At 37.7% G+C, this 26,754-nt stretch overlaps 1 protein-coding gene across 1 annotated transcript; it reads right to left on the bottom strand.

The window, feature by feature from the left end:
* Positions 1-10,514: 10,514 nt before the first annotated feature.
* On the bottom strand, positions 10,515-26,746 carry MZT1 (mitotic spindle organizing protein 1). Its single transcript, XM_090258324.1, has 3 exons — positions 26,620-26,746; positions 17,663-17,808; positions 10,515-12,474 (listed from the first exon to the last, which is right to left on the bottom strand). The coding sequence occupies exons 1-3, from the start codon at positions 26,693-26,695 to the stop codon at positions 12,451-12,453; spliced, it is 246 nt and encodes an 81-aa protein (XP_090114450.1). The 5' UTR covers positions 26,696-26,746; the 3' UTR covers positions 10,515-12,450.
* Positions 26,747-26,754: the final 8 nt, after the last annotated feature.

Genomic DNA, 26,754 nt, shown 5'->3' with positions numbered 1-26,754 from the left:
TCAGTCAGGGCACATGACTAGGTTGCACGCCAGGTCCCCAGTTGGGGATGCGTGAGAGGCAACTGCACATTGATGTTTCTCTCCCTCTCTTTCTCCTCTCCCCTCTCTCTAAAAACAGATAAATAAAATAAAATAAAGTAACCTTGTTAAAAAATAAATTAATTCATTCATTCATACTAAAAGAAAAAGGGGAGAGAGGTATTTAACCAGACTAATTGCAAAGTTTTTTATTGAGCATCTAATATGTTCCAGGTGCCAGGCTAGACACCATGCCTGCCCCCTGGAAGCTTATAGTCAGCTTCATGGGGGAAATCAACAGAGGGGAGTAAATTATCTTGCTTCCACAAAATACGCTCATAGAAGGTACACCTCTAAAGTTTTATGGCAATGCCATCTGACCAGGGAGCCAGGAAATTATTGAGACATAGGAGAAGCATAAACCTAAAATAAAAGCAGAGAAATGTCAAAATTCACATACATGAGACAACAAAACGCCTTTTCAGGATCATGTTGAAAAAGCCTATACTAATAATCACAGCGAGAAGACTCCATGTGGACATTATTGCCACCTATGCATGATTGTTAAGTCATTCATTTGATACGTATTTATTGAGCATTCACTACCTAGTGTGTATGATGATAGGTACCAGAATTTGAGGATCAAGTGTAGGAGTTTCCTTGAGGATGAGATGGCCCCCAGGAGACAAGGGAGTGACTTTTCACAAGTTGGTGTCAACAGTCATCTATGTATCGATGGAGGGAAGTATGAGATACTGGGAGACACTGTGAACAAGGTATTCGATTTAAAGATAATTAGATTATTGATTCATTGGATAATCCTTAATTAGAATGTGAATAGAGAGAAAGAAGTTGTTAAAATGTTTTTCTTTTTTTAATCTGTGGAGAAGGCACACAATTTTTTACGCTATTATAGACTACATCCCTGAAATATTTAATAGTAATAAAACATTTTTTGTGAAAGAAAAGAGAGTTATAAAAACCCATCCTTTGATAATTTAACCACTCTGTTAAGCCTTTTTGAGGCATTATTAGAATAATATATGAAAGGCATCTCCAGCTGATTTTTCTGGAAGAATTATTGTAATAGTACTTTGTTCCTACCTTTTTTTCAGTGCAGTGCAGCCTGGATTCCATTTATTTTTCTAGAATCTACCTACTGGGTTTGATTGTGGAAAATGGCACATGCTACTTGGCAGCTGAGTGATGGGGGCTAATCATGAGAAATGAATTGCATTCGAGCTGAGGGCGTGAGTGTGCAAGCTCAGCTGAAGGGAGTAGCACTCTATCTCCAGTTTTTATTATTCATGGATCATGAGATGGGCTTCAGCCAATGCTGAGAGTTGGTCTTACACTGGACAACTTAGGGAAATGCTGGGCTCAGCAGTCAAATGATTTGAAGGCAAGAGACCTTAAAATCACTCCAGGGGCCAAACCCAATCTCATTCCCGCCTCTACTGACCTGGGCTGCCTGGCTGGCTGCATTCCTTCAAGTTCATCGTACTCCTAGGACTTAGCTTTCCCCCACGGAGTGGAGATACATATTAGTAACACCGTAGTACGGATTGCTTTGTTCTGACCTGAGTTTGGGAGAGAAACAAGAAAGCTCAGCAGAAAATGCTGAAAGTAAGAGAAGAAAAAACCGGAGAAATCCCAGGTGAGAAAGCATCTTCTCTCTTCCACGCGTTATTTTCCCTTGGGGCCCCCTTGTTAACCAGATTTACTGCTAAATCCCAACACAGGTTCTAAAACCTTTCTGAGCTGATGAAAGTGACAGAGCGGGAGTCATAATAATCCATCACAACAACTCGCGTCCTGTCTAAGTCACGCTGGTGGCTGCTGCCTTGAAAGGTCAGACGCTTGCAGGTTTTTCCTGAGGCTGCGCGGCCCGCAGTCCTTGTGCAGGAGCATTTCAATGTAGGGACAACTTGGTAGATAGAGAGCTGTTTTTGTGACATCAAAGCGCTTTGTCTTTATTCCACAATAAATGCTTTTTTTCCCCTGTGGAACTTGGCCCTGATTGATCAAGTCCTTTCCATTTCTGTTAGGTACAGACAGGTGGAAGCTGGCATGGTGTTTATCCAGGGCCGAAATGAAATCTCTCTCCTTGGCTGTCCCTGCTCCCCATGATTTCCTGTCAGTTGACTTCCAATTTTTAGGCAACTGTTTGCTCTTGTTTTACATGATGGTTCTCACTGTTTTCAGCAGGAACAAAGATCACTGATATTCCCATTAGGTTTATCAGAAGCAAATGAGACAGAGCTCTTCTTAGGTTGAAATAGAGATTTAAAAATTATTCATGATCTTTACTTCTTCCAACACATTCTCATCCTCATGAACTCCTTTCACTAATTAGCCATGCCTGCAAGTCTTTATACTAAAATTTAGCTACATATTAATCTTTGGGGTTTATTGGTCTTGATCTTTCTCCCTGTACAGACATAGGATATGCTTATATTTAAACACATTTTGTCTGTTTCTAAACAGAGAATATAAAAATAAGTTTATGAAAACATGTGATCTAACCCCAATGGTGAGAAAAAAGTGCATTTTGAATTTAAGTCTATTCAGAATCATTGGGCCACTCCTGAAATTAAGTTGCTACGTAAGTCCAATTAAAACAAAATATAAAGTAAAGATTAACATTTATGAATCTCCTACTATGTGCCACGTTGTATACTATAAATTTTACATATCTCCATTTAATCTTGGTAACACTGTGACCTATAAACGAGGTCTGTCCAGAAAGTATCCAGCCATCTACTATGGGGAAAAAAAAGCTATTGACGAAGCTACAACAAACATTGTACATAGGAAAACGATGCCTCAGTCCCCTTCAAAGTAGGCACCTGGGGACCTCACACAGTTCTCCCAGCACCTCTTCCACTGTTAAAAACACTCTGAAAAACCTTTTGTTGGAACTGCCATCAGGTACCCAATTGTATTTTCCTGAATTTCATCAGTGGTCTGAAATCTGTTCCCTTTCAAAGGTGATTTTAGTTTTGGGAAAGCCCAGAAGTCACAGGACACCAAATCTGGGCTGTAGGGGGGCTGAGTCACGTGGGTGATTTGATGTTTCACCAAAAAGCTCAGCACAAGATGTGACCCGTGAGCGGGTGCATTGTCGTGATGAAGCTGCCAACCCCCAGTCGCCTGTAGCTGTGGTTGTTTCTATCTTATTGCATCTCTCAGCCGATGCAGAATGTTGAGGTAGGACCGCTTATTAATGGTTTGGTCTGGAGGGGTGTACTTGTGATAACGCCTCCCCAATCAAAAAACACAGTTAACATGGTCTTGATCTTATTGCGACTTTGCCGCGCCTTCTTCAGGAGTGGAGAAGCAGGCAACCTCCATTGAGATGACTGGGCCTTTGTTTCCAGATCATAGCCATAGACCCACAACTCATCTCTGGCTATGATCTTTTAAGGAAATCTGGTTTATTGGTAGCAGTTTGAATCAAGTCATTAGCCACTGCAGCATGATGTTTCTTCTGCTCTGGTAACAGAAGCCGAGGAACAATTCTGCCACAATATGTTTCATGTCAAGAACCTGTGTCAAAATCTCAGACACAGTAGTGTCTGGAATCCCCAGATCAGCTTCTAGTTCTCACACTGTCAGTCACCAGTCTTTGTTGATTGCAGCCCGTACATGTTCAACATTCTCAGGTGTTCTGCATGTTGCAGGCCTTCCAGAATGTGGATTACTTTCAACATTCTCAACCATCTTTGAAGCCTTTTTGCCACACTTTTATTTGCACTGCACTCACTGCAGCATCCCTGAAAGCCTTCTGAACCACCCTAAAGGTTTCTGCAGAGGAATGTTCAAGCTTAACACAAAATTTGACGCAGATTCATTGCTTTACTCAGTCATTTTGAATGCGGTGGCCACACAGTGCACGTGCTCACTCAACAATGTCTACTGCTCCCACTGACTAGTACAGTGAAGTCATCACTGTTCATACATGCTCATTCCAGTCCACTCTCCTTGGCTGCCAGGTTACATCGATGTTGCACAAACTGTTCTTGTTATATTAACAATGGCTGGACATCTTCTGGGCAGACCTCGTATTATCCTCATCCTACGGATAAGAAAACTGAGACTTGGAGAGGGCACATGGATTAAGACTGAGCCAAAAGCCTGAGTTTTCTACTAAACTAGATGAATATTAGAGCTAAAAGAAATCTTAAGGATTATCTAGAAAAGTCGTTTTCCAAAATGTAAGGTGGTTACCAAAGGCGGTGGTACACAGGACGTTACATTTAAAAGGCAATACGGGCCACAATGAAAAAGCTTATCTCTTTTCAACGCTTTTTTAATCCTTCTGGTAACTCAGTTCTGTTATATGTCTCTAACATTGTTCATCTTCTTTTCCATCAAGGAAAGAGTATGTCTTAGAATTACAGATTTTAAATACAATACCTAGATAAGATATAACTTTGTTTATTTTTCATGCTAATTATTTATATAGCTGCTTTCTTGCTTTGACAAATGATGCTGGGTCTCCATTTTAGTAGTGCCTTTTTGTGGCATGTATATTTTTATTTTGAAACGAAATTTATTTGGAGTTTTAAAATATGAGCCTATTAAAAGAAAAAGGTTTATAAATAATAGTTCAGTCATAGATGTGTGGTAAAAATCATGACGATGCCATAGGCAATCTAGTCTCTGTGAGCATGGATCTAGAGAATCTAGGCAAAAACACATGATACAATTGAAGAAAGAGAGGTCTAGAGAGATGTAGTTAAGGGTCCATGATATGTTACAAGTTTTCTAAATTGCTGAAACATGATCATTTACTTTTAAAATGTGCAATTATCTTCCCACAAGCAGGTCAATTTCTACTGTTGTTCTTGTTTTTCCTGGTGGTGTATCAGACATTTTTTAAAATTTTATTTATTTATTTTTAGAGAGAGGGGAAGGGAGGGAGAAAGAGAGGGAGAGAAACATTGATGTGAGAGAGAGAGACATCAATCAGTTGCCTCACATACACACTCTGACCATGGATGCCACCTGCAACCCAGGCATGTGCCCTGACCTGGAGCTGAACCATCAACCTTCTGCTTTGCAGTATAACACCAAGCTACTGAGCCACACTGGCCAGGGCACATCAGACATCTTTTGAGTAGCAAATAGATTAGAATTCAGGAAACTAGAAATCTCATTTCCTTCCCAAGTAGTCAGATAGTTCCAGTTTTCTTCTGTGCAGAATAGTATGAAACAGAAATAGGTGATATTTTAGATTTGTTCGACAAACTGGGTGTTCAGATTAAATCAAAAGTAGATATTTGATATCGTTTTTGTAAAATTTAAAGTAGTTGAGCTATTTCAATGTATAGTAGTCGGTAAATTCAAGTATAAAATAGTTGTTACAATAAAAAGTCTATTAGCTAGTAGGGGAGCAGGTATAATCTCTGAAAAATTTAACACCTGAAGCAGTTTTCCAACATTATCTCTTATAAACATAATTATCACAACAACCTCCTTAAATGTTCCTTAAACTCTCCTGGTATACAGCTAGCAATTTATTACTTTCAACAGCTACAAGTGATAATGTGGACTGCTTCCAGTATAAGCTGCCTGCATTTCTCTCCAGCTGCCAGGAACCTACAAGGTACCCCAGTATTCTGCTCTGTTCTAATGGCAGAGTAGCATTTGTTAACAAACAGACTCCCTGGGGCTGTCCAATGTACCATCTTTTTTATAACACTTAAAATACTTCAACCTGGTATATATGAGCCAACACTGAATTTCATAAAAGAAGAAATAATATAGCTCTGTAGAGATTCCACAAAAATTTACCAGCTTTGGCAATAACATGCTGGTTAGGAAAAGAATGGGGCAACCCTGGGAAAGACAAGCATTTATCATTACATCACTTGTTATATTCTCAGAATCTACTTCCAGAGTTCCAACTACTACTATCTTTGGGCATGATTCCCAATCTCTTTCAGTTCTTTCTGCCATTTTGTTTCTTTACCCCATGAGATGGTGATGTATATAGTGAGAGGCACTATGGTACATGGGCTCTAGAGTCAGTTTACCTGGGTTCAAATCCTGGAAAGTACCACCTTCCTGATGGAGCTATTCCTTTGCCACTCAGTTTCCTTATATGCAATGGGATGGTACTATCTATCTCCTATGGTAGCTGTAAGCATATAGCAAGTTCTTGGTATGTGTTAGTTATTATTTTTCAACTGGTAAATATTATCTCTTGTATGCTGAGTCTACCCATGCATTCAGCTAACATTTTTATTGAACACTTATTATGTGCCAGCCTCTATTCAAGATGCTTAAAACACATCAATGAGCAAACCAATAAAAATCCTTGCCCTTGTGGAGCTTGCTTTCAGTATATGGAGACAGCCCATAGTCAATAAGTATAGTAACTAAGTAAATTGTATTAGAGTGATCAAAGTTATGGAAAAAAATAGGTAAAGTGATTGAGAGGGTAGGCTAGGATGATATTTAACATATACATTCAGTATAATAATCCTAAAATAAAGCTCGCACTTCCGGGAAGTTTAGATTTCCTTTTACTAATAATCATTCTTTGTTTCCCAGGTTAAAAACTCAGCCACCTTAGTTTCCTATTTATCCACACAATGTGCCGTTAAATCCTGCGTGTGTGTGTGTCTATTTTGAATCTACCTTGATTTGAGCATTTTAGGCCAGGGTTACTGTCATAGCCTCCTGACTAGTCTGCTGCTAGTCTCTCTGCTCCAGTCCATTCTGCACTTCACTGGCAAAGCAATTTCCCTAACAGCTTGATCACGTCTCTTCCTTTCTCTGATGCCTATGGAAGAATCAAGGTCAGGCTTGCTCAGGGATGTTAATAACCTAACTTCAACCTGTATTTCCAACCCTCTCCTACTCTCCCCTAAATATAACTTTTTATTTCAACCAGAATAATCTACTTTTGTTGATTCCCTCCTCTATGCCTGTACAATGCATTAGGTTCTTCCCTAACACTCTATTGCTGGAAAGTTAAAAGCTTTCTCTGTAGAAGCTTTAGAAGTTTTAAACTTAAAATTATATGTGGAATTTTATACAATTTGACTTTGTGAAAGAATCACAGGTGAGACATCCTCATGAGAGAAATGGTGTGAACCTGATCTTAGCAAGGTGGAGGCGCTGATGAAGGACTCACCCGATTTCCCGAGGAATCCATAACAACTGAAATTGTTTTGATACCCCCCTTTACTCAGCTTATATCAAGCACAGAATACCAGCTAACTAGTTTACCACCAGAAATGTGCAGGCAAGTTTTCCTTTGCCTAGACTGCCTGCCTTTTCTACCTCACTTATAAGCCCTGCGCTTGCCTTTCTTCTAAGAATCCCATCAGGAGCAAACACTTTGGGTAAAAATACCTGTCTTTTGAAATGGGCACAGAAAGTACTTTCTATTTACATTTAAAAGTATATTGTTTTAATGACTTGAAGTTAAAGTCCTTAGAGAAGCAAATCCATTTTCTATTTTTTTTTATGTAAAAAAATTAACTGTTCAGAGTGGAATTTGTTTAAAAATTCCCTTGCCACTGGTGAATATCAAAGCATTTTTGTATTAACCCATTTTCTTCTATGAGTCCTAATCCACAGTGGGCTACCATCTTGATTTCTCAGTGATAGAGTCCATTTCAGACTCTTCAAGCTGCCTGCATGTAAATGAGTCAACCATTTTCTATTGTTTCAGTCGTAGTGAGACACACATTTCTGCCATATAAAATTTACTTTTCCCAAGATTTCTATGAATTTAAATGGAAACCTTCAGTTGTGTCAGTCTTCATAACTACAGGACCATGTACCTCAAAAATAAATTATTTCACAACTATCACCAACCAAAATTTTATTTATTCTTTCAACTTTCAAGTTTCCCAGGTGGTCATATGGTCTCTGGTTTGTTTTTAGCCGAGTTCCTGAGTAGAACTAAACATGGGATACCTCTTCATCAGTGTGGGTTAAGGCAAACCATCAAGGTTCTTTTTTTGTTTGTTTTTTAAAAAGCCTTTCATCTCTCCAATTTGTTTAGCTATTGCTCACTATTCCCTGGGGACTGAATACAAAGGTTTGTCTATTATGGGCACTTCACAAATACTTGTTCCTGTATTAGTTTGCTGGAATTGCCATAACAAAGTATTACAGACTGGGTGGCTAAACCAACAGATGCTTATTTTCTGTTCTGGAGGTTAGAAGTCCAACACAGAGGTGTTGGGGGGCTTTTCTTCTAAAGCCTCTTCCCTTGGATTGCTGATTTTGGTCACCTCATTGTGTCCTCACATTTTTTTCTGTGTGCACACATCCCTGGTGTCTGCCCACATTTCAGTTTGGATTAAAACTCATCCTAACAGCCTGATTTTAACTTGATCTCTTTGAAGGCCTTTTCTCCAAATATACTTAAAATTCTGAAGTACCAGGGGTTTAGTACTTCAACACAGGAATTTTGGGGAAACACCATCCAGCCTGTAAGTTTCCTAACAGAGATTCAAATTGTCACTTCTACATCTTAATATATTTTGACTCTGCCTTTGAGGGAAAGTGTTAAAAGAGTGTCAACAGTAAATAAAACTTAAGTAGGTCAAATAGGGATGAAGAGAGTGAAAGCGGAGTCTGCCTAGAGACCAGACATTATCATGGGCACCTACTTTGTTCTATTATTCCAGTTTTATAAACAGCCCTTCACTCCTGACCCAAAGGAATATCTGAATGTGTTTGAGGAGAGGTGTTAGTGTGTGAGTAAAAATAAGGATTTAACATATTTCAGGTATCTGGCAAAGTATTTTACACAGCGTAAGTCTGAGGCAGGGATGCTGTTCACCATTTTTCAGATGAGGAAAGTGGATCTCAGGAATAACTTGCCCAAGTCACTGAGCCGTAAATTAAGGGAGACGGATCCAGAGCCCAACGACTTTATAGTGTGGATTCCTGGCTCCCATCCTTTTCTCAGGTGAGACTGTGGCAGCTGCAAAGCTCTTGCCCTGTCTGGTTCTTCACCAAGCGATGGCTCTCAACATAGCACCTCTGCTGACAAAAGCACAGGCAAAGGAAACAAACAGTGACTTTACCAAAGTTTTAAACATTTGTGCATCAAAGAAAACTATCAAGGGAATAAAAACAGTAACTCACAGAATGAAAGAAAATATTTGCAAATCAACTATTCAATAAGCAATTAATATCCCAGAATAAAGAACAACTAGAACTAAATGACAACAATGTAATTAATGAACACACATTTCTCCCAAGATACACAAATAGCCAATAAATACTTGAAAAGGTCCTCAACATCACTAATCACTAGGAAAATACAAATGAAAACAAAATTAGATACTACTTCACACCTACTAGGATGGCTATTATTTAAACAAACAAAAACATCCTTAAAAAATCAGTTCTTTAAAAAAATTAAATATAGAAATACAACATGATCCAGTGGTTCCACTTCTGGGTTTGTACTGAGAACGGAAAGCGGGGGCTTAAAACAGATAATTACACATCAGTGTTGACAGCAGCACTATTCACCAGAGCCAAAAGACAGAAACAATTCCAATATCCATCATCAGATAAATGGAAAAACATTATGAAGCAAATATATAAAGTGGAATATTATTCAGCCTTAAAAACTAATGAAATTCTGATACATGATAGAACATGGATGAAACTTGAAGACATCATGCGAAGTGAAGAGAGACACGGAAGCACAATTATTCTATGATTCCACTTATATGAAGTACCAAGAGTCAAATTCACAGAAAAAGAAAGGAGAATGTTGGGGCTGGGAGAAGGGGAGAATGAGGAGTCATCACTTAATGGGTAGCATTTCTATCTGGATGAGGAAAAAGTCTGGGGTAGCAGTAATGGTTGCACAATAATGTAAATATTCTTAATATCAGTAAATTATGCAACTTAAAATGTTAAAATCTATGTTGTGTGTTTTTTACAATAAAAAATGTGGCAAATGTGAGGGATTTTTAATTTCAATTAATTTAAATAACCTTAAAAACGGATACTTGACCCTGGCTGGTGTGGCTCAGTTGGTTGGAATTGCCCCGTAAACCGAAAGGTAACAAGTTTGATTCCCTGTCAGGGCACATGCCTAGGTTGCAGGTTCAGTCCCTGGTCGGGGCACATACAAGAGGCCACCGATCGATGTCTCTCTCTTGCATCAATGTTTCTCTCCCTCCTTTCCCCTCTCTCTAAAGTGAATAGGCATGTTCTTAGGTGAGGATAAAAAAAATAAGTTTTACAATATCTATTTTGTAAGGAAGTTCTCTTTAGAAGTGCAGAAAAATATCATCTCACACCTTTAACATGCCAACTTTGTTTTCAAGCCCTCAGCAATGTCAACATAGCTATATCCTATAACTATCAGGGGAAAAGTCTTCCATTTTACAACTCAAGTCTAATTTTACATTGTAAACTAATAAGCATCTAAATATTTATAGAACACCTACAGAAACACAAGTTGAATTCACAGAATCATATATTAAATCAAAAGCACAGGCCAATATCACTAAAATGGTTTTATTTGTGTCACTGACAACATACACAACATTGTGATTATATCATTGCTCTGGTTTCTTTAAATATTACTTAAGTATGCATTAAAAATATATGTTTACATTTAAGAAATGTAACACACTAAAGAAGTCCTCTGTAAACATAACTCCTCAATATATTTTCCTGTTTTGTTTCACACATAAATGACTTAACTTACAAAGTCATAAATAATTAAACTATTAACTCTAAGACCTAAAAGTATATACACAACTTTTGGAACTTGAGTGTTGTTCTATGATTTTATAAATAAAAACACGCAGCACTTGCAGTATTCATCAGCAAATAAATTACTTATCATCCCAAGTTCTTATTGTCTCCCAACTCCCCCCAAAATAGACCCTCCAGGACACTTGGTTAAGATGCTATCTATTTAAAAAGTCAAAATGGTCACCCTGGCCAGATGGCTCAGTTGGTTAGAGCATTGTCGCAATATATCAAGGTTGTGGGTTCAATTCCTAGTCAGGGCACATACAAGAAACAACCAATACATGCAAAAATTAGTGGGACAACAAATCAATGTTTCTCTCTCTAAAAAATATCAATAAATTAAAAAAAATAAAAAATGGTGAAGACTAGATTTTTAAAACAGTACTGAAGGTTGCCATTTAAATATTACTAAGCCTTACTAAAATCACTTCAGTTTTTCTGAAGAACAAAACAATAATGCTACTAAAGAGTAAATGCTTATACTATCATTTAAATGGAAGCTAATAAAGTTTAAAATAAAACCAGATTAAATTTGTAGTATTAGTCTTGGGAAAAATATTACACTGAGATTGTCACAGAAACAATTGATATTTTGAAGACAATTTTGATAAGTTAAAACTTTTAGAGTAAAAATAATGACAAAAATGATCTTAGAAAGACATTATGAAACATTTGATGATTTAGGTTATGTTTAATGACTGGAAATCTTTATTTCTTCAGAAAACAGTAACATATTTGTTGAACGACATTTCCTGTTTTATGATTAGATAACCACTAGCAATCTAGTGAATTGTTAACCACTCAAGATATAATTAAGTAAGCACTCAAATTATTTTTACGTAATAAAAATAAAAGAATTTTGCTATGTTGAAAATGTTTCATCAGGCATTATTTTTTAGGCCATGATTTACAGAGTTAAAACTAAGGGGGAAAACACATTCTCAATTAATTCTCATTAAAGGTTCAAATGACAAATAATACTAAGCTAAGTACTATCATAACTTTTAAAATCTATGTTTTTTAAAAGTTTTATTTTTCAACTAATACAAAATTGACCTGGTTCACACTATTAACTGCCAGACAAACTTTATGTTTAAAAAATAAATATTCTTTGTAGATTATAACAGTATTTTTGTGCTCAGAAAAAAAAAAAAGATTCTGATACAATGAATCTAAACCAAAATTCACAAATAGTGATTGAAATTCTGTCAACTTTGAGCCCAATGCAACATAAAACCCATCGTTATTTTGCATAAACAATTTAAAATTAAAGTTTATAATGGAAATGTCAGCAAGCCGTAACTGCTGCATTTCTACTGATGGGTTCCATCACACTTCAAACAGGCACAGCAGATGTGCGCATCTGACAGACACACTGCTTAGACAATTAAAGCTATCAGATCTATAAATAAGGAACACATAAATATAAACACTGTAATAATGCCAAAGCATTAGCGCTGTTTAAAAAAGTAAGATGTGACGTAAACACATCTGATAGTTCTCTCTGCAAGCCACTTTCCATTGATTTATAAAGCTATGGTTTTATAATTCTTTTAAAAAGGAAAATGTTGCTACACTGCTGCATGCAGTAATTTCATTGCACATTCTTGACTACAATGTGATCTTCAAATCCTCTTGGAGTACTTGACATCTTATTAGGATTTTTCCAGAAAGTCAGCTTGTCATATTTTCAGCAGCCTGTAATAAGAAAGTCAGATTCATTACAATAAAATCATGGAAAAAGAGATACCATGGAAATAAAATTGTCAATACCACACTGTCACTAACAAACAAATCCTCCCCAACATGTACCAAACCAGTCTTATCAGGATAATGCAGTGGTTTTTGAAGCACATTAGAAATACCTTTTAAAACTGACTGCCAGGCTAACAGCAGGAAATTACTTAATCTTAAACCATACAGTTAATGTAAAAAATATACTGCTACTTGAAAAATTAACCTACAGAAGACCTTATACACAGTCTTTATTAGTTTGTCTGTTCTTGCATGTTTCATTATGGTGTGGAAAGGGGATTAAGATGGTAAAAGTCCTTTCTGTTATTCTATAGACTGGAGAAAAAAAAGAGCACATGAATAACAATGAACTCATAGCTAGCTAATCCTGCTTCACCTATACCACCAACCATTATAATTTTCATGATTATTCTGCAGAAATTCCCAAACACTGTATTACTTATCAATAGATGACATATGTATTTCTGAAAATAAGAATTTAAACAATTTCTTAATGCCAAAAATTAAAATGTTGATTTTAAATAAGTTTAACTTTAGAAGTACATGGTAGACTTTTAATTCATTTACATTTCCACTTCCTAATTAAACCTTGCTTTTAAGTTTAGTCTAATTTCAGAAGTCTTTCATGAAAATCTCTTAAGATATCAGGAAAACTATCATTAATGTAATCTGATACATTCACAGTCAACAGAACCTACTTTGTTTTTCTATACAGTTGGCTATTTTAAATTAGCAGTTTCCTTCTTTGGGTTTACTAAATTCTCAAGAATTAAAACGTAGTTTGAAAAAAAAAGTCCCTTGTCCTAAGAACCTTCATAGGTTCTTCTTTTTTAAATCAAGTTTACTGGGGTGACATTGGTTAATGAGATCACGCAGGTTTCAAGCGTACATTTCTATGGAAGTAGGTCTGTATATTGCACTGTCCGCTCACCACCCAAAGTCAAACCATCTTCTATTAGCTTTAGCCCCAAACCCTTAGGCCCGCACTCTGTCATCTTCCTAATCCTATGGTCAGTAACATCTACTTCAAAGAAGACTTGAAATAATATACACAATGTTAGGATTTTTTTAAATTGAAACACCTTAACTTTAATGGAGTTTAATTTGTCTTGCCCCAATTTTCACAATAATTTGAGAGGTTCTCCTCCAAAACACAGATAATATATCAAGTATGATACACTGAAGATGAAACAAGTATTTCCTCTTAAACTAACTGAGCCATCAACTTTGTGTAGCATTCATGTCACATCAATGCAGAACTACCTTCTACTCAGAACAGCAATGGTATCCTAGAGACCAATATAGTTTCCAGACGGCCATTAAAGACTCCCAAAATTTATAAGCATTTGCCCTGGGAAACACTAGTACTACAAGTCTTTTCTTCCAAACTTTCCTTTCCTGTGCAAGTTTCTTTCTTTCTTTGGAAGGATGGGTGGAAATATTGGACTTAATCCCTCATTTCTCTCTCAACTACAAATTCTCCTACTCCAATGGTCTCATGTTGTGGGAGACCTTCCCATACAGTGAGATACATCACTCACTCTAAGATACCAGTGACAGCACAGGACAGCTACAAGAGAAAAGAGCAAGGCTTAGTGCATAGGAATGCATCAATAATAGTATAATTCAGGGCCCAGAGCACGAAGTAGAAGATACATAAAAGTAGGTCTGCTTAAATTTCTGAAATTACAATATGTAAATGATTGCCTAACCATAAATACTAGCACCAAGGAAACAACAAAAAATTAGTCTTCATAAAAGAATCATTCATAAAAATAAGGTCTATTTTTAAAGAAATACATCTAATGCACAGTCCTATTTATGCTGTGGGTGATACACATAACATAACCTATCTATTGCTGTTTATAAACTGTTGTAATTGAATGACACACAACTAGCTTTTACTATAAAAGATTTAAACAATTATCAACACAAGTCTGTGAAAGAGAAAGACAAAATGATTCTAATCACTAAAATTTCTAGGTAAAGATGGTAGAATGCAGCAGGAATAGTGTTTTCTTATCCTCCTTTTCATACCAAAAAGAAATAAACAAAATACATGAGAAAAACTTCATTAGCAGCAACCACACAAAAAAGAGAACCTTATGCTTATTACTCTTTACCAAGCCAGGCCCAACCCTGATCAAATAGTTGCAGTCAATAGAGAATAACTTTAATCTAGAGAGAAGCAACCTGAGAAAGGTTAGTCAATAAAATTAAGTGTAATACTTTGATTTTTAAAGTAGCATGATACTATCTAGAAGGGTGTTCACTAAACATTATCACTGGTTATCTCCTAGGTGATCCCGAATGACATTTTTTGTCCTTGCATTTTCTGACTTAAATGTTTTTAAATTATGAGTATGTATTATTTTTATAAAAATTAAACAGATTTCAAAAGTTACTTTAAAGAAAACAAGGGAAGGTTCTAACTAACACTTCTGTGCTGGGAACTTTCAAGGATCTCCTCCACACCTAGTTTTAATGAGATACTACTATTCTGGTTTTAGATTATGGTAGAAATGTGTTTTAAAAGGTTTTGTGTGTGTGTGTGACTGATCTTTCATTCAAATGGGCAACACTCTCTGATTTGTTCAACTTAATTATTGATTTTGCCTTCATATCAGACTATGGTCCACTGAATATGAAATAACCAGCCAGTATGCTCAGAACTGAAAAAGCTATGCTACTGAGGTAGTTCTGAACCTCCTAGCCTAATACCTGGAGTTTTATTTTGTCTAAGAAAATGCAATGCCAAAATACTTCTGTCAGTCTCTCTTGCACATTCTTCTTAGCCAAGTTATTTGCCTCTGGTTCCTTTATAGTGTTCCAACTGCATTACAATACAACAATCTCTACCTGGAAGCAACCCACTATCCATTTGTAGCAGAAAAAAAAAAAAATAAGTTATAGTATATTTGTAAAATGAAACGTGAGTATTATTGTGAAAATGTATTCAGCTAACACAACATAAATGAACCTCACAAGCATGTTAAATGAAAGAACCCAGTAAAAAAAAGATTGTGTTGTAAGATTCCATTGATATCAAGTTGAAAAACTTTATAGAATTAAACTGCAGTGTTTATAGAGATCCATGCTTAGTCAATAAAGCTATTAAAAGAAAGTGTCTACCATAAAAATCAGGACAGTAGCTACCGGAGGGGGAAGCAGGAAGAAATCAGTGATGGGGGAGCATAAGGGGACTTCTCAGGTGTTGGCAATGAGAGTTGCATTTATCTTATGACAAATGTTTTGTTTACCTTTTTGTGTTATTTTAATAACAAAACTTGCAAAAAAGCACAAAGTCAACAACCCAGATCACTGAAACTTACTGGAGAATAACAATCTGAGATGGGTGAGCTACGTGTTTTATATAGTTCCATGTCCTCAAAGGAAAGAAATAAGGCTAAAGAAAAGCCACGTTGTCCTTGCAAGTGTTCAACAAGGCTAACTGAAGTTTCAGTACTCTTCCATGGTGAGTTAGTGCTATACAATCACGGAAACAAAATCACCCGAGATTTTAAATCGGAGTGTAAGCAAGACAGAGGGAACCGTTTCCTGTTCCCAGTCTCAGCTAAATTTGAATTTGACAAAAGGCGCTCCTCTGGGCGCAAGGTGGCAGTGCAACGCAACTGCCCTCAGCAGTGCCCTGGGCTCTGAGCCCCTCTGAGCCCCCCTTCCCTTTTCCTCAGCAACAAACTCCTGTTGGCAGGCGGCTAGCTCTCGGCCCATTTCCTGCCCGTGGAGCGCCTGCCGTCCGAGCGCCTTCCCTCGTTTCCTACGGTCAGGGCCCCTCCAGTCCGACTGGCAGCGCCCTGCGCCGGGAGGCCGACTGCGTCTGTAAACCACACGCCTGACCTCCTCAGCAGCAGGTTCCCCAGCCGCGCTCCTGTCCTCCTCTCCACCATGTGCTGCCTGGACAGGCTCAGAAGTCTCCTGCATTCCTCATTCCTCTTACGTTTTACTATAAACAGCAAGAAGCTATAAAGCGGCACATTCCACGCTTTGGAAATTTCTTCAGCTAAATATCCAAGTTCATCACTTACAAGTTTTATTTTTCTTCCAAACTAGAATGTAATTCAGCCAGTGCTCCTTCACTTTATAGCAAAGACAGCCTTTCCTTCAGTGCCCAATACGTGTTCCTCATTTCCACCTGAGACTTCACCAGGACCACTCAAGTCCATCCTTCTGGCAAGATTCTATTCGCAGAGAGATACATGTATTCTCTAGGATCACTGAAGCTCTCTACAGTTCTCCTCTCTGAGCCCTCACCAGAATTGCCTTAAACGCCCATAGTTCTACCAATCATCTCTTCAAAACAATCTAGGCTTTTTCTATCAAGTGCATTAAAACCTCCCAATCGCTACTCGTTACCCAATTCCAAAGCCTCTTCCACATCTGTAGGTATTTCTTATAGTAGCGCTCCACTTCCCAGCAGTAAATCTGTATTAGATTTCTAAGGCTGTCATAACAAAGTACCACAAACTGGGTAATTTCAACAACAGAAACTGATGCTCTCAGTTCTAGAGGCAGAAGTCCAAAATCAAAGTGTCAGCAGGGCTACCCACTCTCTGAAGACTCTAGCAAAGGATCCTTCCTTACTTCTTTCGGCTGCCAACAACCTTGGCCTTCTTTGGCTGGTAGATGTCATCACACCAATTTCTACCTCTGCCATTACATGGCACTCCTCCCTGTGTCCGAGCCTTCACATGGTTCTTTGTGTATCTGTATCTAAATGTCCCTTGTTTTATAAGGACACAGGCATTAATCCATTAATATTTCATCTTAATTTGATTTTACCTGAAGATATACCATTTCCAAATAAGAGCATACTCACAGATACTGGACCCAAGCATATGTTATTTCAGGAAGATATAATTTTACCCACAACACAGGAAAAAAATTGTAAGCACGGTTGGAGAAAACAACTAGGGGAAAAAACCCATAATCCACAATAGTAGCAACTTTGTGACTGAAGCATATGCTATTAAGGTAATGGTCTTCAGAATTTCTTATGATGGTGATAGAAGTTACTTTAATCATGTTTAAGATCTTTCATATAACTGTATCATTGATCATTTTTCAAACAAAAGCATCTTTATTTAGAATGAACTAACAACTGAATCTCTACCTTTAGTGCTTCAGTAGCCTTGCGAAGTTCCTTTATAACCGACGATAAAGCTTCTGGATTAATTCCTTGTTCACAAAGTCGTACACAAATAGACAGAGTCTCCATATCTAAGCCAGTATTTAAAATTCTTGAAATCTCAAGCAGAACTGAAAAAAGATAGAAAACAATGTTAAAACAAAATCTTACATTTTAAAATATGCACAATAATACTTTTGTTTTTAATTCATATAATACTGCAAATATCAAAGAAATAGCAGAGCATCCTTAATTTGGAAAGGCATGTAATACTGTCTTTCCCTTACTTAGCTCTAGAAGCTTCAAGATAAACTTACGCCCTCCCTTCATGCAACTGCTTTTTACACCTTAGTTTTTATTCTACCACTCACTTTAATTGTGCATCATAATCAGGATTATTCCAAACATTTATCCACTTTTGATATTCCTTTACAATGTAATTTAGTCAGTCACATAACATTATATTTTATGGAAACACTATACATTACTTAACTACTCTATTTTAAGAGTTAGGTAGCTCTCATGTTGTCCCCTATTAAACTAATACTGCAATATGCACCTGCACATACTGACTTAATTTTATTTCATTAGGATAAATTCCTAGAAGTGGAACTACTCAGTAATATATGTATTTAAGGCTTTAAAAATATTTAGAAACTTTTACAATTTGATAGAGCATTCCTGTTTGTTGAATCTAAGAATAAAAATGAAATCATATTTTTTAACTTCATTTTTATAGTGCCTCACTTTATTATAGTTTATAAAATTATCTGTCACATGCAAACACTATGACACAGTAAATATACTGGTCACATTAAACTTTGTTTTTAGAATTTTTTAAGTCAATGGTTAATGTGTTATCTATTGTTTTCTTCTATCATTTTCTCTTGGCATTATGCTTGGAAAGTTATTTCCTATGCAAAGATTATATAATTATTCACCAGTATTCTCTTCTAGCACTTGAAAGTTTATTTTTCAGCCCGCCTCCATAAATACTTAAATATGTAACTCCTTGGAATTTGGTTGGAAAATGGCATCTCTGACTTTTCCTTCCAGAAATAAGTCATTTGCCCAATACCATTTATTGAATGATTTATCCTCTTACCACTCAATTAAGATGCACCTTTATCACATAGTAAACTGACATATATCTATGAATTAGTTGCATGTGTATCCTTTGTCAAAGCCACAATTTTTATTAATTTTATATTGCATGTAGTGAGTAAAAGTAACCTTTGTTGCCTTTTATTATCATAAGCTCTTTCATTCTCTCTGTGAACTTAAAAATATTGATCAATTTCAAAAACAAATTCCATTTGAATTCTGATTTAAATTGCATGAAAACTACCTATTGTTTTGGGATGAATGGACAAGCTAATGATATTAAATCACAGATTAATTTAAATCTTCCCCAAAACCTTTATAGTATTCATGATGTTTGTGAATTTTTCTTATATGACGTTCATTTCATCTCTAGACGTTCAACTTGAGTATTTTTAAAAATATGCCTTCCATGTCCCTACTTAACTTTTGAACACATGGAATACAGTTTCTAATGCCTTTGTCCGATAATCCTAACATATGTGGCAATTTTGAGTATGTTTCAACCTCTGAATTTTTCTCCTCCTCATGGTTGTATTTTCCTGCTTTGCATGCTTAGTAATTTTTGATTGAATGCCAGACATTGTGAATTTTATCTGTTGGCTGCTGGATATGTTTTTTATTTCTATACATATTCTTGAGCTTTGTACTAAGGTGCAGTTTTCTGGAAACAGTTTGATCCTTTTGGATCTTTCAAGATTTATTAGTCAGGACCAGAGTGCAATTTACAGTAAGTGTAGGGCTAATTACTCCCCATCACTGAAGTAAGGCCCTCCTGAGTCCTCTACCCAAAGTCTCATGAATTATCAAGTTTCCCATTCTGGTTGGTAGATACAGACACTATTTTCAGTCTTGTGTTAGCATGGTATACTGCTCCTTCTATTACTTTTGGGGTACTTTCCTCACACACATGTGCTTGGCTGACTACTTGAGGGAAAGCTTCTGCAGACTTCAGAATTCTCTCTGGGTGCAGTTTTCCTCGGAGGCACTCTCCTGCAGGATCTACCTGCTGTCGTCTCCCTGGACTGTCTAAGCTCCTTCTGCTCAAGTCAGGGTGTCCACTGGATTCCATCTGAATTCCTCCCCAACCCCCACTGCACTGTGGCCTGGAAACTCTTAGAAGGCAGTAAGCTGGGGCAACTATCTGGCTCACTTCATTTGTTTCCCGTTTCTCAGGGATCACTCTTCTTTGCGGCCTGATGTCCAGTGAAATGAAAACTGTTATTCTGCATGCTTTGCCTTGGTTTTGTTGGTTGTTTTGGGGAGAGGGTTAATTCAGTTCCTGTTATTCCATCTTGGCTGAGAGCTGACAGCCCCTTCCCATTTTCATTTCATCAGTTTTGATATTTCAACATACTAATACTTTGCTCTTTAGTTGAATTCAGGCTGTTATTCATGCTGTCTGCTGAATTTATTTCAATAACTGTTTTTAGATTTCTAATTTCCAACCACAGTCACTTACTCTTTTTTTCATAGCTAAATGCTTATTTATAACCAGTTATTTTCTGGCTATTGTTTGTTTTTATCTGTTTAAGGCTATATTCTTTTCATAAGCCACTTTTGAGATTTCTGTTTCTTGAAGTATAAGCAAGCAGTAAAAATAGTTAAGAGTGAGCTCTCCAAAAGGAACTAGTATAAATAACCCATGGACATGTACAACGAGGTGGGGAGTGACTGTGGGAGAAGGGGTGGGCTAGGCGTGGTGGGAGAAGCAATGGGAAAAAAAAAGTGGGACAACTGTAATAGAAAAACAATAAATCAAAAATTAAAAAAAACAACTGATGTGAAACGGAGAAAATCAAAGCACAAAGTCTAAGTAACACCATTAATGACTAGGAGATCCCCACCAACTCCTCACCCCTCCAAAAAAGTGTGCTCTCCAGACAATTACCTGGGTTGAAATTCCACTTTCATTACTTAGGCAAGGTAACCACTCTGCATCTTTGCTTCACCATTCTGTAACATGGGGATAACTATAAGGATTGTTGTCAGAATTGCAGGATGCATTAGGATGGTGTTTAGCATATGGCAGTGCTCCATAATTCTTTCTTTTCATTTTTCATCTTAGTTATATTAATGTTTTTCTTCTACCTTGGGTACTTTGTGATTTTTGGCTGAAAGTTCATCTTCCACAGGAGATTTTCTTAGATGTCTGGATTGGTGATGTGTTTTTGGATGGGTAGTAGCACACTGGCCTCAACCTTCTTCATCAGGCTTTGTAGAAGCATCCTGGCTCCAAACACACAAGACACATGGATGGTATTTCCCAATCCCTAGTCATGGCAGGTGGCATCTTTCAGGCTCCCAGCTTCACCCAGACAGAGCAGCATGCTGTCCGGTTTTGTTCCCAATCCTTGTAGTTCCCATCTGCTCCTTCCTTTGTGGGTAGAGGGAGACTTCCCTCTTTCTAATCAATGAGGACTTCTCTTTGCTGTTTTTAAACATGGCTATACTGATTAAGTGTATTTTAACATTATTTCCTGTCATTTTCATAGGCTTGGAGCAGAAAGTTTCAGGCAGTGCACTATTATCAATTTTGATAGTGAATCATTAATTTATTTAATTTTTAGGTTTATTGTTTTCATAAATGGATTCTATCTCACCCCTGCATATTTTAAGTGATTAGTGCTGATATTCTAGAAAATTATTTTTATTTTGTAGTCAGTCACATTAATAAATTCTACATAAGCTTCTAACAGTTTTTCAGGTGATTCTCTTGTATTTTCTAGTCAGCTAATCATTTCACCTACAAATAACTTTCTTGTGTCCTTTTCTAATGGTCTCTTTTCTAATCCTGCACTATTTGCTAAACCATTCATATCAATGTTGTTTTTTTTTTAAAAAAAGCAGTGAAAGAAGGTACTTTCAATTTTATTTAGAATGCATTAAACATTAATGTTAAGGATGATGTTGGTTTCACATATCTATCCTTTAGCATGTTATAAATGTACTGTTTTCTTTTGCTAAGACTTTAAAATCAGGAAAAATGTTGATATGATCTTATCAATACCTTTTCATCAACCACACAAATGACCAGGTAGCTTTTCTTCTTTGACTTAGTGATGTAATACATTATACTGACAAACCATATGAAGAGCTGAAGAACACTGAGCTTGGGAAACTCCTACTTCTACAGTAAGCAGTCAGCAAGCCTGCTCTTTATCTGGCGGTAGATGTTACCTCATCCCTCACTGCCACTCACTGTAAACAGGAGGAGGAAAGAGCAGCCAGGGCTTCATATTCTCGGCATACGGAGCAGAATGTGTAAGTAAGCTCAGGGCTCTGGAAGACTGCATCTCCCACAGTGACACTGCAGAACTTGGAGGCTAAGTTAAGAAATGCAATATAGCCGCCTCCTTGCTCTCTGTTGAAACACTCTTCCTTGGAACCCACCCTCCAAGAAAACCCGCATGTTCCAGACAACAGTCCCTGCTGAGATCCCAGCTAACAGCCTGCATCAAGCAGTAGTCATGTAAGTGAGGAAGGTTTGAGATGACTCCAGACTCAGCGCCGTCTAACTGCAACACCCGGGACATGCCCAGTGCAACCACCTAGATGAACCTGGTTAATGGCCAGAACTGAGTAAGGTTAAGTAATTTTTGTTGTTTTATGCCGTAAGTTTGGGTGGTTTGTTATGCAGCACCAGATAACCAGAATACATATTCTGACCGGATTCCAACTCTCTGATATCATCACCGCCACCATCATTAACTTTCTGACAAACTCTCCTCTCGTTTTTCTCCATGGTAGATCCTCATATATGCTTATTCCTGACCTCATGCCTTTGTTCATGCTTTTCTCCTCTGCTGCTTCTCTTCTCTCCATATAATTTCACTTCAGTACCTAATTTCTTCCTTTAAGCTTTCTTTTACAACTCACACTGATCTTTACTTCCTAACCTCACAAACTGTCTGTAAGCAGCCTTTCTGTAGTGCCCACTGTGTAACCGGTACCTCCGTGTTTTTCATGCCTGCCGTGCTACTTCTGAAAATATAGCTGTGAACAAGATAGATATGGTCCCTGTTCTCATGGACATTACAGTCTAAGAGAGGAGACAGACATTAAAATAACTGACTTCAGTTATGATAAGTAAAATTAAGGACATATTACAAGGACATCTTACCTAGCTGTGAAGGACACATGTTTAGGAAAGACTTTGTCTGAGGAAGTGACAATTAAGCTTAAACTTCAAGGGTGAATAGAAATTAATTTTACTAATTCAGGGGCAGGAGTAAGGGCAAAGACTGGGGCCAAGAAAACAGCTTACGCCGGTGAGAATTTGGTAAATTAAAATGATGTGGAAGGCTCATGTGAATGCAATGCAATTAAAGGAGATGAGTAGCTATAAAATATGAGATGAGGCAGACATGAAAATCTACTAAGGCCCAATTGAAGATTTTAGAACTTTAGGAAGCCATAAGAAGGTATAAAACCAGGAGTGTGACAGGATCAGATTTTCACTTTTAAAAGACCTTTGCTGCACAATACTGAGTGAACCCTGAAAAAGGATAGAACACATGTGGAGAAAGAGTCCGTTAGTTAACTTACTGCGATTCCAGTGAAAGCCTGATGGATGGCATGCTCAGGAGAGATTAACACAAGTGGTCAAATCGGAGATGAGTGAAGGATTGAAAGGGCTTAGTGAAGAAAAAGATGTAGGGGAGGTGAGAGAAAGCAAAACTGACCCTCAGGTTCCTTTCTCACAAGAGCACTAGATGGATGATGGTAGCATGCATGGACTATACATTTGTTTTGATGACAATGCCTTATATATTGTGAACTCTCTTAACTCCTTTTTTCTAGCTATCTGATATATAAAGTAGTATTATACAGAAGCCTGTAGTAAGAAGAGGTACATTTTTATCATAATTGTCAAAAACATAACTACTTGTAATAAGAAATTAGTGCATTAGGACAATTCTAGAATATATAAAAAAGAATTAAAATATGAAGCTATCAATATAGAATATCTAAAATTTCAAAACATGGAAAAGCAAAAGAAACAACTAAGTACACAGGAGGAGAGAGAGAGAAGTTGAGAGAGACTGACATTTTAAAGAGGTAATGTAGGAAGACAATGATGAGGATCTAAGAGTGAGAGTAGATGATCTTATGCAATAGACCTTGTACTATATCAGGGCTAGGATCAATCAGGTTCCTTTCAGAGAGATCTGCGCAGATTAATAACAAAGTCCACTGCTTCCTCCCATCTGAAGTGACTTTATCAAGATCCTTTTCATTTGCCCTGAATGCTGTGACTTAGTTGGCTGAGTGCCATACCACAAAGCGACAAGTCGCTGGTTCAATTTCTGGTCAGGGCACATGCCTGGATTATGGATTCAGACCTGGTTGGGGTGTATGTCACCCAAAGAGGCAACTGATCAATGTTCCTCCCCCTTTCTCTCTTTCTAAAATAAACAAAATATTTAAGAAATCTTTTCATTTCACAATAAAATTACAAATATTTATAGCTGAGTTCTACAATTCTTGCAAATCACTAACATCCATTAAAAAATTAAATCACTGTTAGCTGACTGATACTGATGGGAAGGAGGTAGTAAGAGAAATACTACATCTTGAAGGAGGGTAGTTAACTCAAAAAGTTTTGGACACTTAAGTTTGGCTCTTATGTATAGATTTAAATATAAGTGAAATTCCATGTTACCAGAATTTCAAATAATAATAATGTTTGAGTAAGTCAGCCCAGCGTCTGGGGAAAATTAAGGTTTATTTCTAAGAATGAGAGTGGAAGAAGGTAAGATTATAAAAGGACTGCAGTTAGGACATTTTCAATTCATGTATGGTCCATTACTTACAGTGCAAATGTCACTATGCTTTCCATTGTGCCTCAACCATCATAGCATGGAAACTATTTCAATGTATTCCAGTAACTGCAATAACTAAATTTCACATTTTTTTGGAACTGTCTTGGACCCAATTATGGCACAATAGCAAGAATTTTATGTACGTGTAGAGTTCTAATAGACAAGACAGTATCTGTCACATTTTAACAAATGTTGATCCATTGCCAACCCAGACTTTCCTTTTACTTTCTGGTTTTGTGGACAAACCATATGAAGAGGAGCAGTGTTCTCTTATCCACCCCTTCTCTCCTCCAATTTTCTAAAATAGTTTATTCTTTTATTTATTTATTTATTTTTCGGTTACCATTTATCCCCCTTCTACCTGCACCCCACCCCCAATTTTTAAAAAATCTGGTCTTGCCCTGGCTGGGTAGTTCAGTTGGTTAGAGCATTGTCCTGATATGCCAAAGGTGTGGATTTGATCCTTGGTCAGGGCATATATAAGAATCAACCAATGAATGCATAAATATGTGGAACAACAAATTAATGTTTCTCAAAAAGGATGGGACACTAGACTAAATACGGTATTAAGAACAAAATTCTTTTCAAATACAGATGAAACAGAGAGGCAGATACTTGATAAGTAAACAATTAGATACAAAGGCTGTAATAATACCATAACTAATTCTTTGAAAAGGAAAGCAGCAGCTGGTGCAGAGAAAGCCAGAAGTCTTATCAAAAGTCCCATAAGGAGATGTCTTATGAAGCAGAGACTACAGTGGAGACAGAGATGGTGCATGAAGGCTCACACTGCTTATTAAGAATTCCACGGGGTTATATTTTCAAAGATAGAGGCTGATGTATGTATCCCCTGAAAAATGCAAAAAGCCATGTTTAACATCCACCAAACACTCATACAGGTGGAAGCAAATAAAATGGAGACAAAGACATCTTCAAGTGGGATGTCATCTTCTATTACACAAAAATAAAAGAATCAAGAAATTTGTCACTGTAAGTCAGTACAGCAACTAATAGAGAGAACAAGATATGAGTATAGTAATAGATGCCAAAAATCATTTGATAAAATTCAGCAAATATTGCCAACACTTAAAAAAAAAACCTCAGAAATAGAAAACTAAAAAACAAAACAAAAAAAAAAACACAGTATCTTTTAATGATCATCTTCGATATACCTTTACCTGGTTATCTTAAATATTCACGTTATTATATAACCTCATTTTACAGGGAAAAAGGCGGCCCACAGATGTTTAAGTAGCTTGTCCAAGGTCATCACCAGAGGTCTAAAGCGGCAGAGCCACCATCAGAGGATAGAGGGAGGGTAACTCCAACACGCGTTTTTCGTCTTCTGCTACTTGTGTCGGCTTTAACCCGTGTGCCTCCGGGCGCGAAAACAGATAATACACCCACAGCCCCTGGACACCGGCGTCACCCGCTCCACACCGAAACTGGGGCAATTCTGATGAAGGGGCGACTTGTTCATTCACCGGATATTTTAAAAGCGCCTACCCAAGTGCCAAGGTCAAGAAAGTAGCAGTGACCAAACACTCACGGCAACTGTCTGCACGGGCTTACAGTCTTCAGGCCTCTACAGCTTTGCTCCCTGCTTGGGACTAAGAGGAACGGCGTCCAGTGCTGGAGGACCACTCCAGTGGGACGCGGAGCCCAAGAATGGAGCGCAACAGAAGGACTTGAGAAAGGACCGAAGGACCGGCGAGGGAGAGGGTGTGGTGCGCCCAGAGGGAGCGCGGGATGTGTGTCGGCATGCGTGGCGCACAGGGTCCGGCGCGGTGCGGCCCGAACGCTGAGCACGCGACAAACTACCCAAGAGCGAAGAGACAACTCTCCAATGATGGGGCCATCAGCACTGCGGCCCTGGCAGGTCCCTTGGGAGGATCTTCCAAGATGCCATACGGGTCAGGAAGTGGATCTAAACTCCTCCTGGGCTCACCCCCGCCTCGGGGCCTTGGCTTTGGGAAAAAACGGAAACGAGGCCAAGGATCCGAAACTGGCACTCACCGTCCATGGTCTCCCTCACCGCATTCAGATTCGCCGTCGCCGCCGCCGCCGATGCCCCGGCGCCACTACTCGCCATGTCTGAGACCGAGGTAGGCGGGAGACTGGAGACGGGTCTGACCCGGAACTGGAGCGCCT

Source organism: Furipterus horrens, unplaced genomic scaffold, assembly GCF_987537825.1.
Source record: "Furipterus horrens unplaced genomic scaffold, mFurHor1.1.pri manual_scaffold_12, whole genome shotgun sequence".
Lineage (NCBI taxonomy): Eukaryota > Metazoa > Chordata > Mammalia > Chiroptera > Furipteridae > Furipterus > Furipterus horrens.
This window is presented reverse-complemented; position numbering and strand designations above follow the sequence as displayed.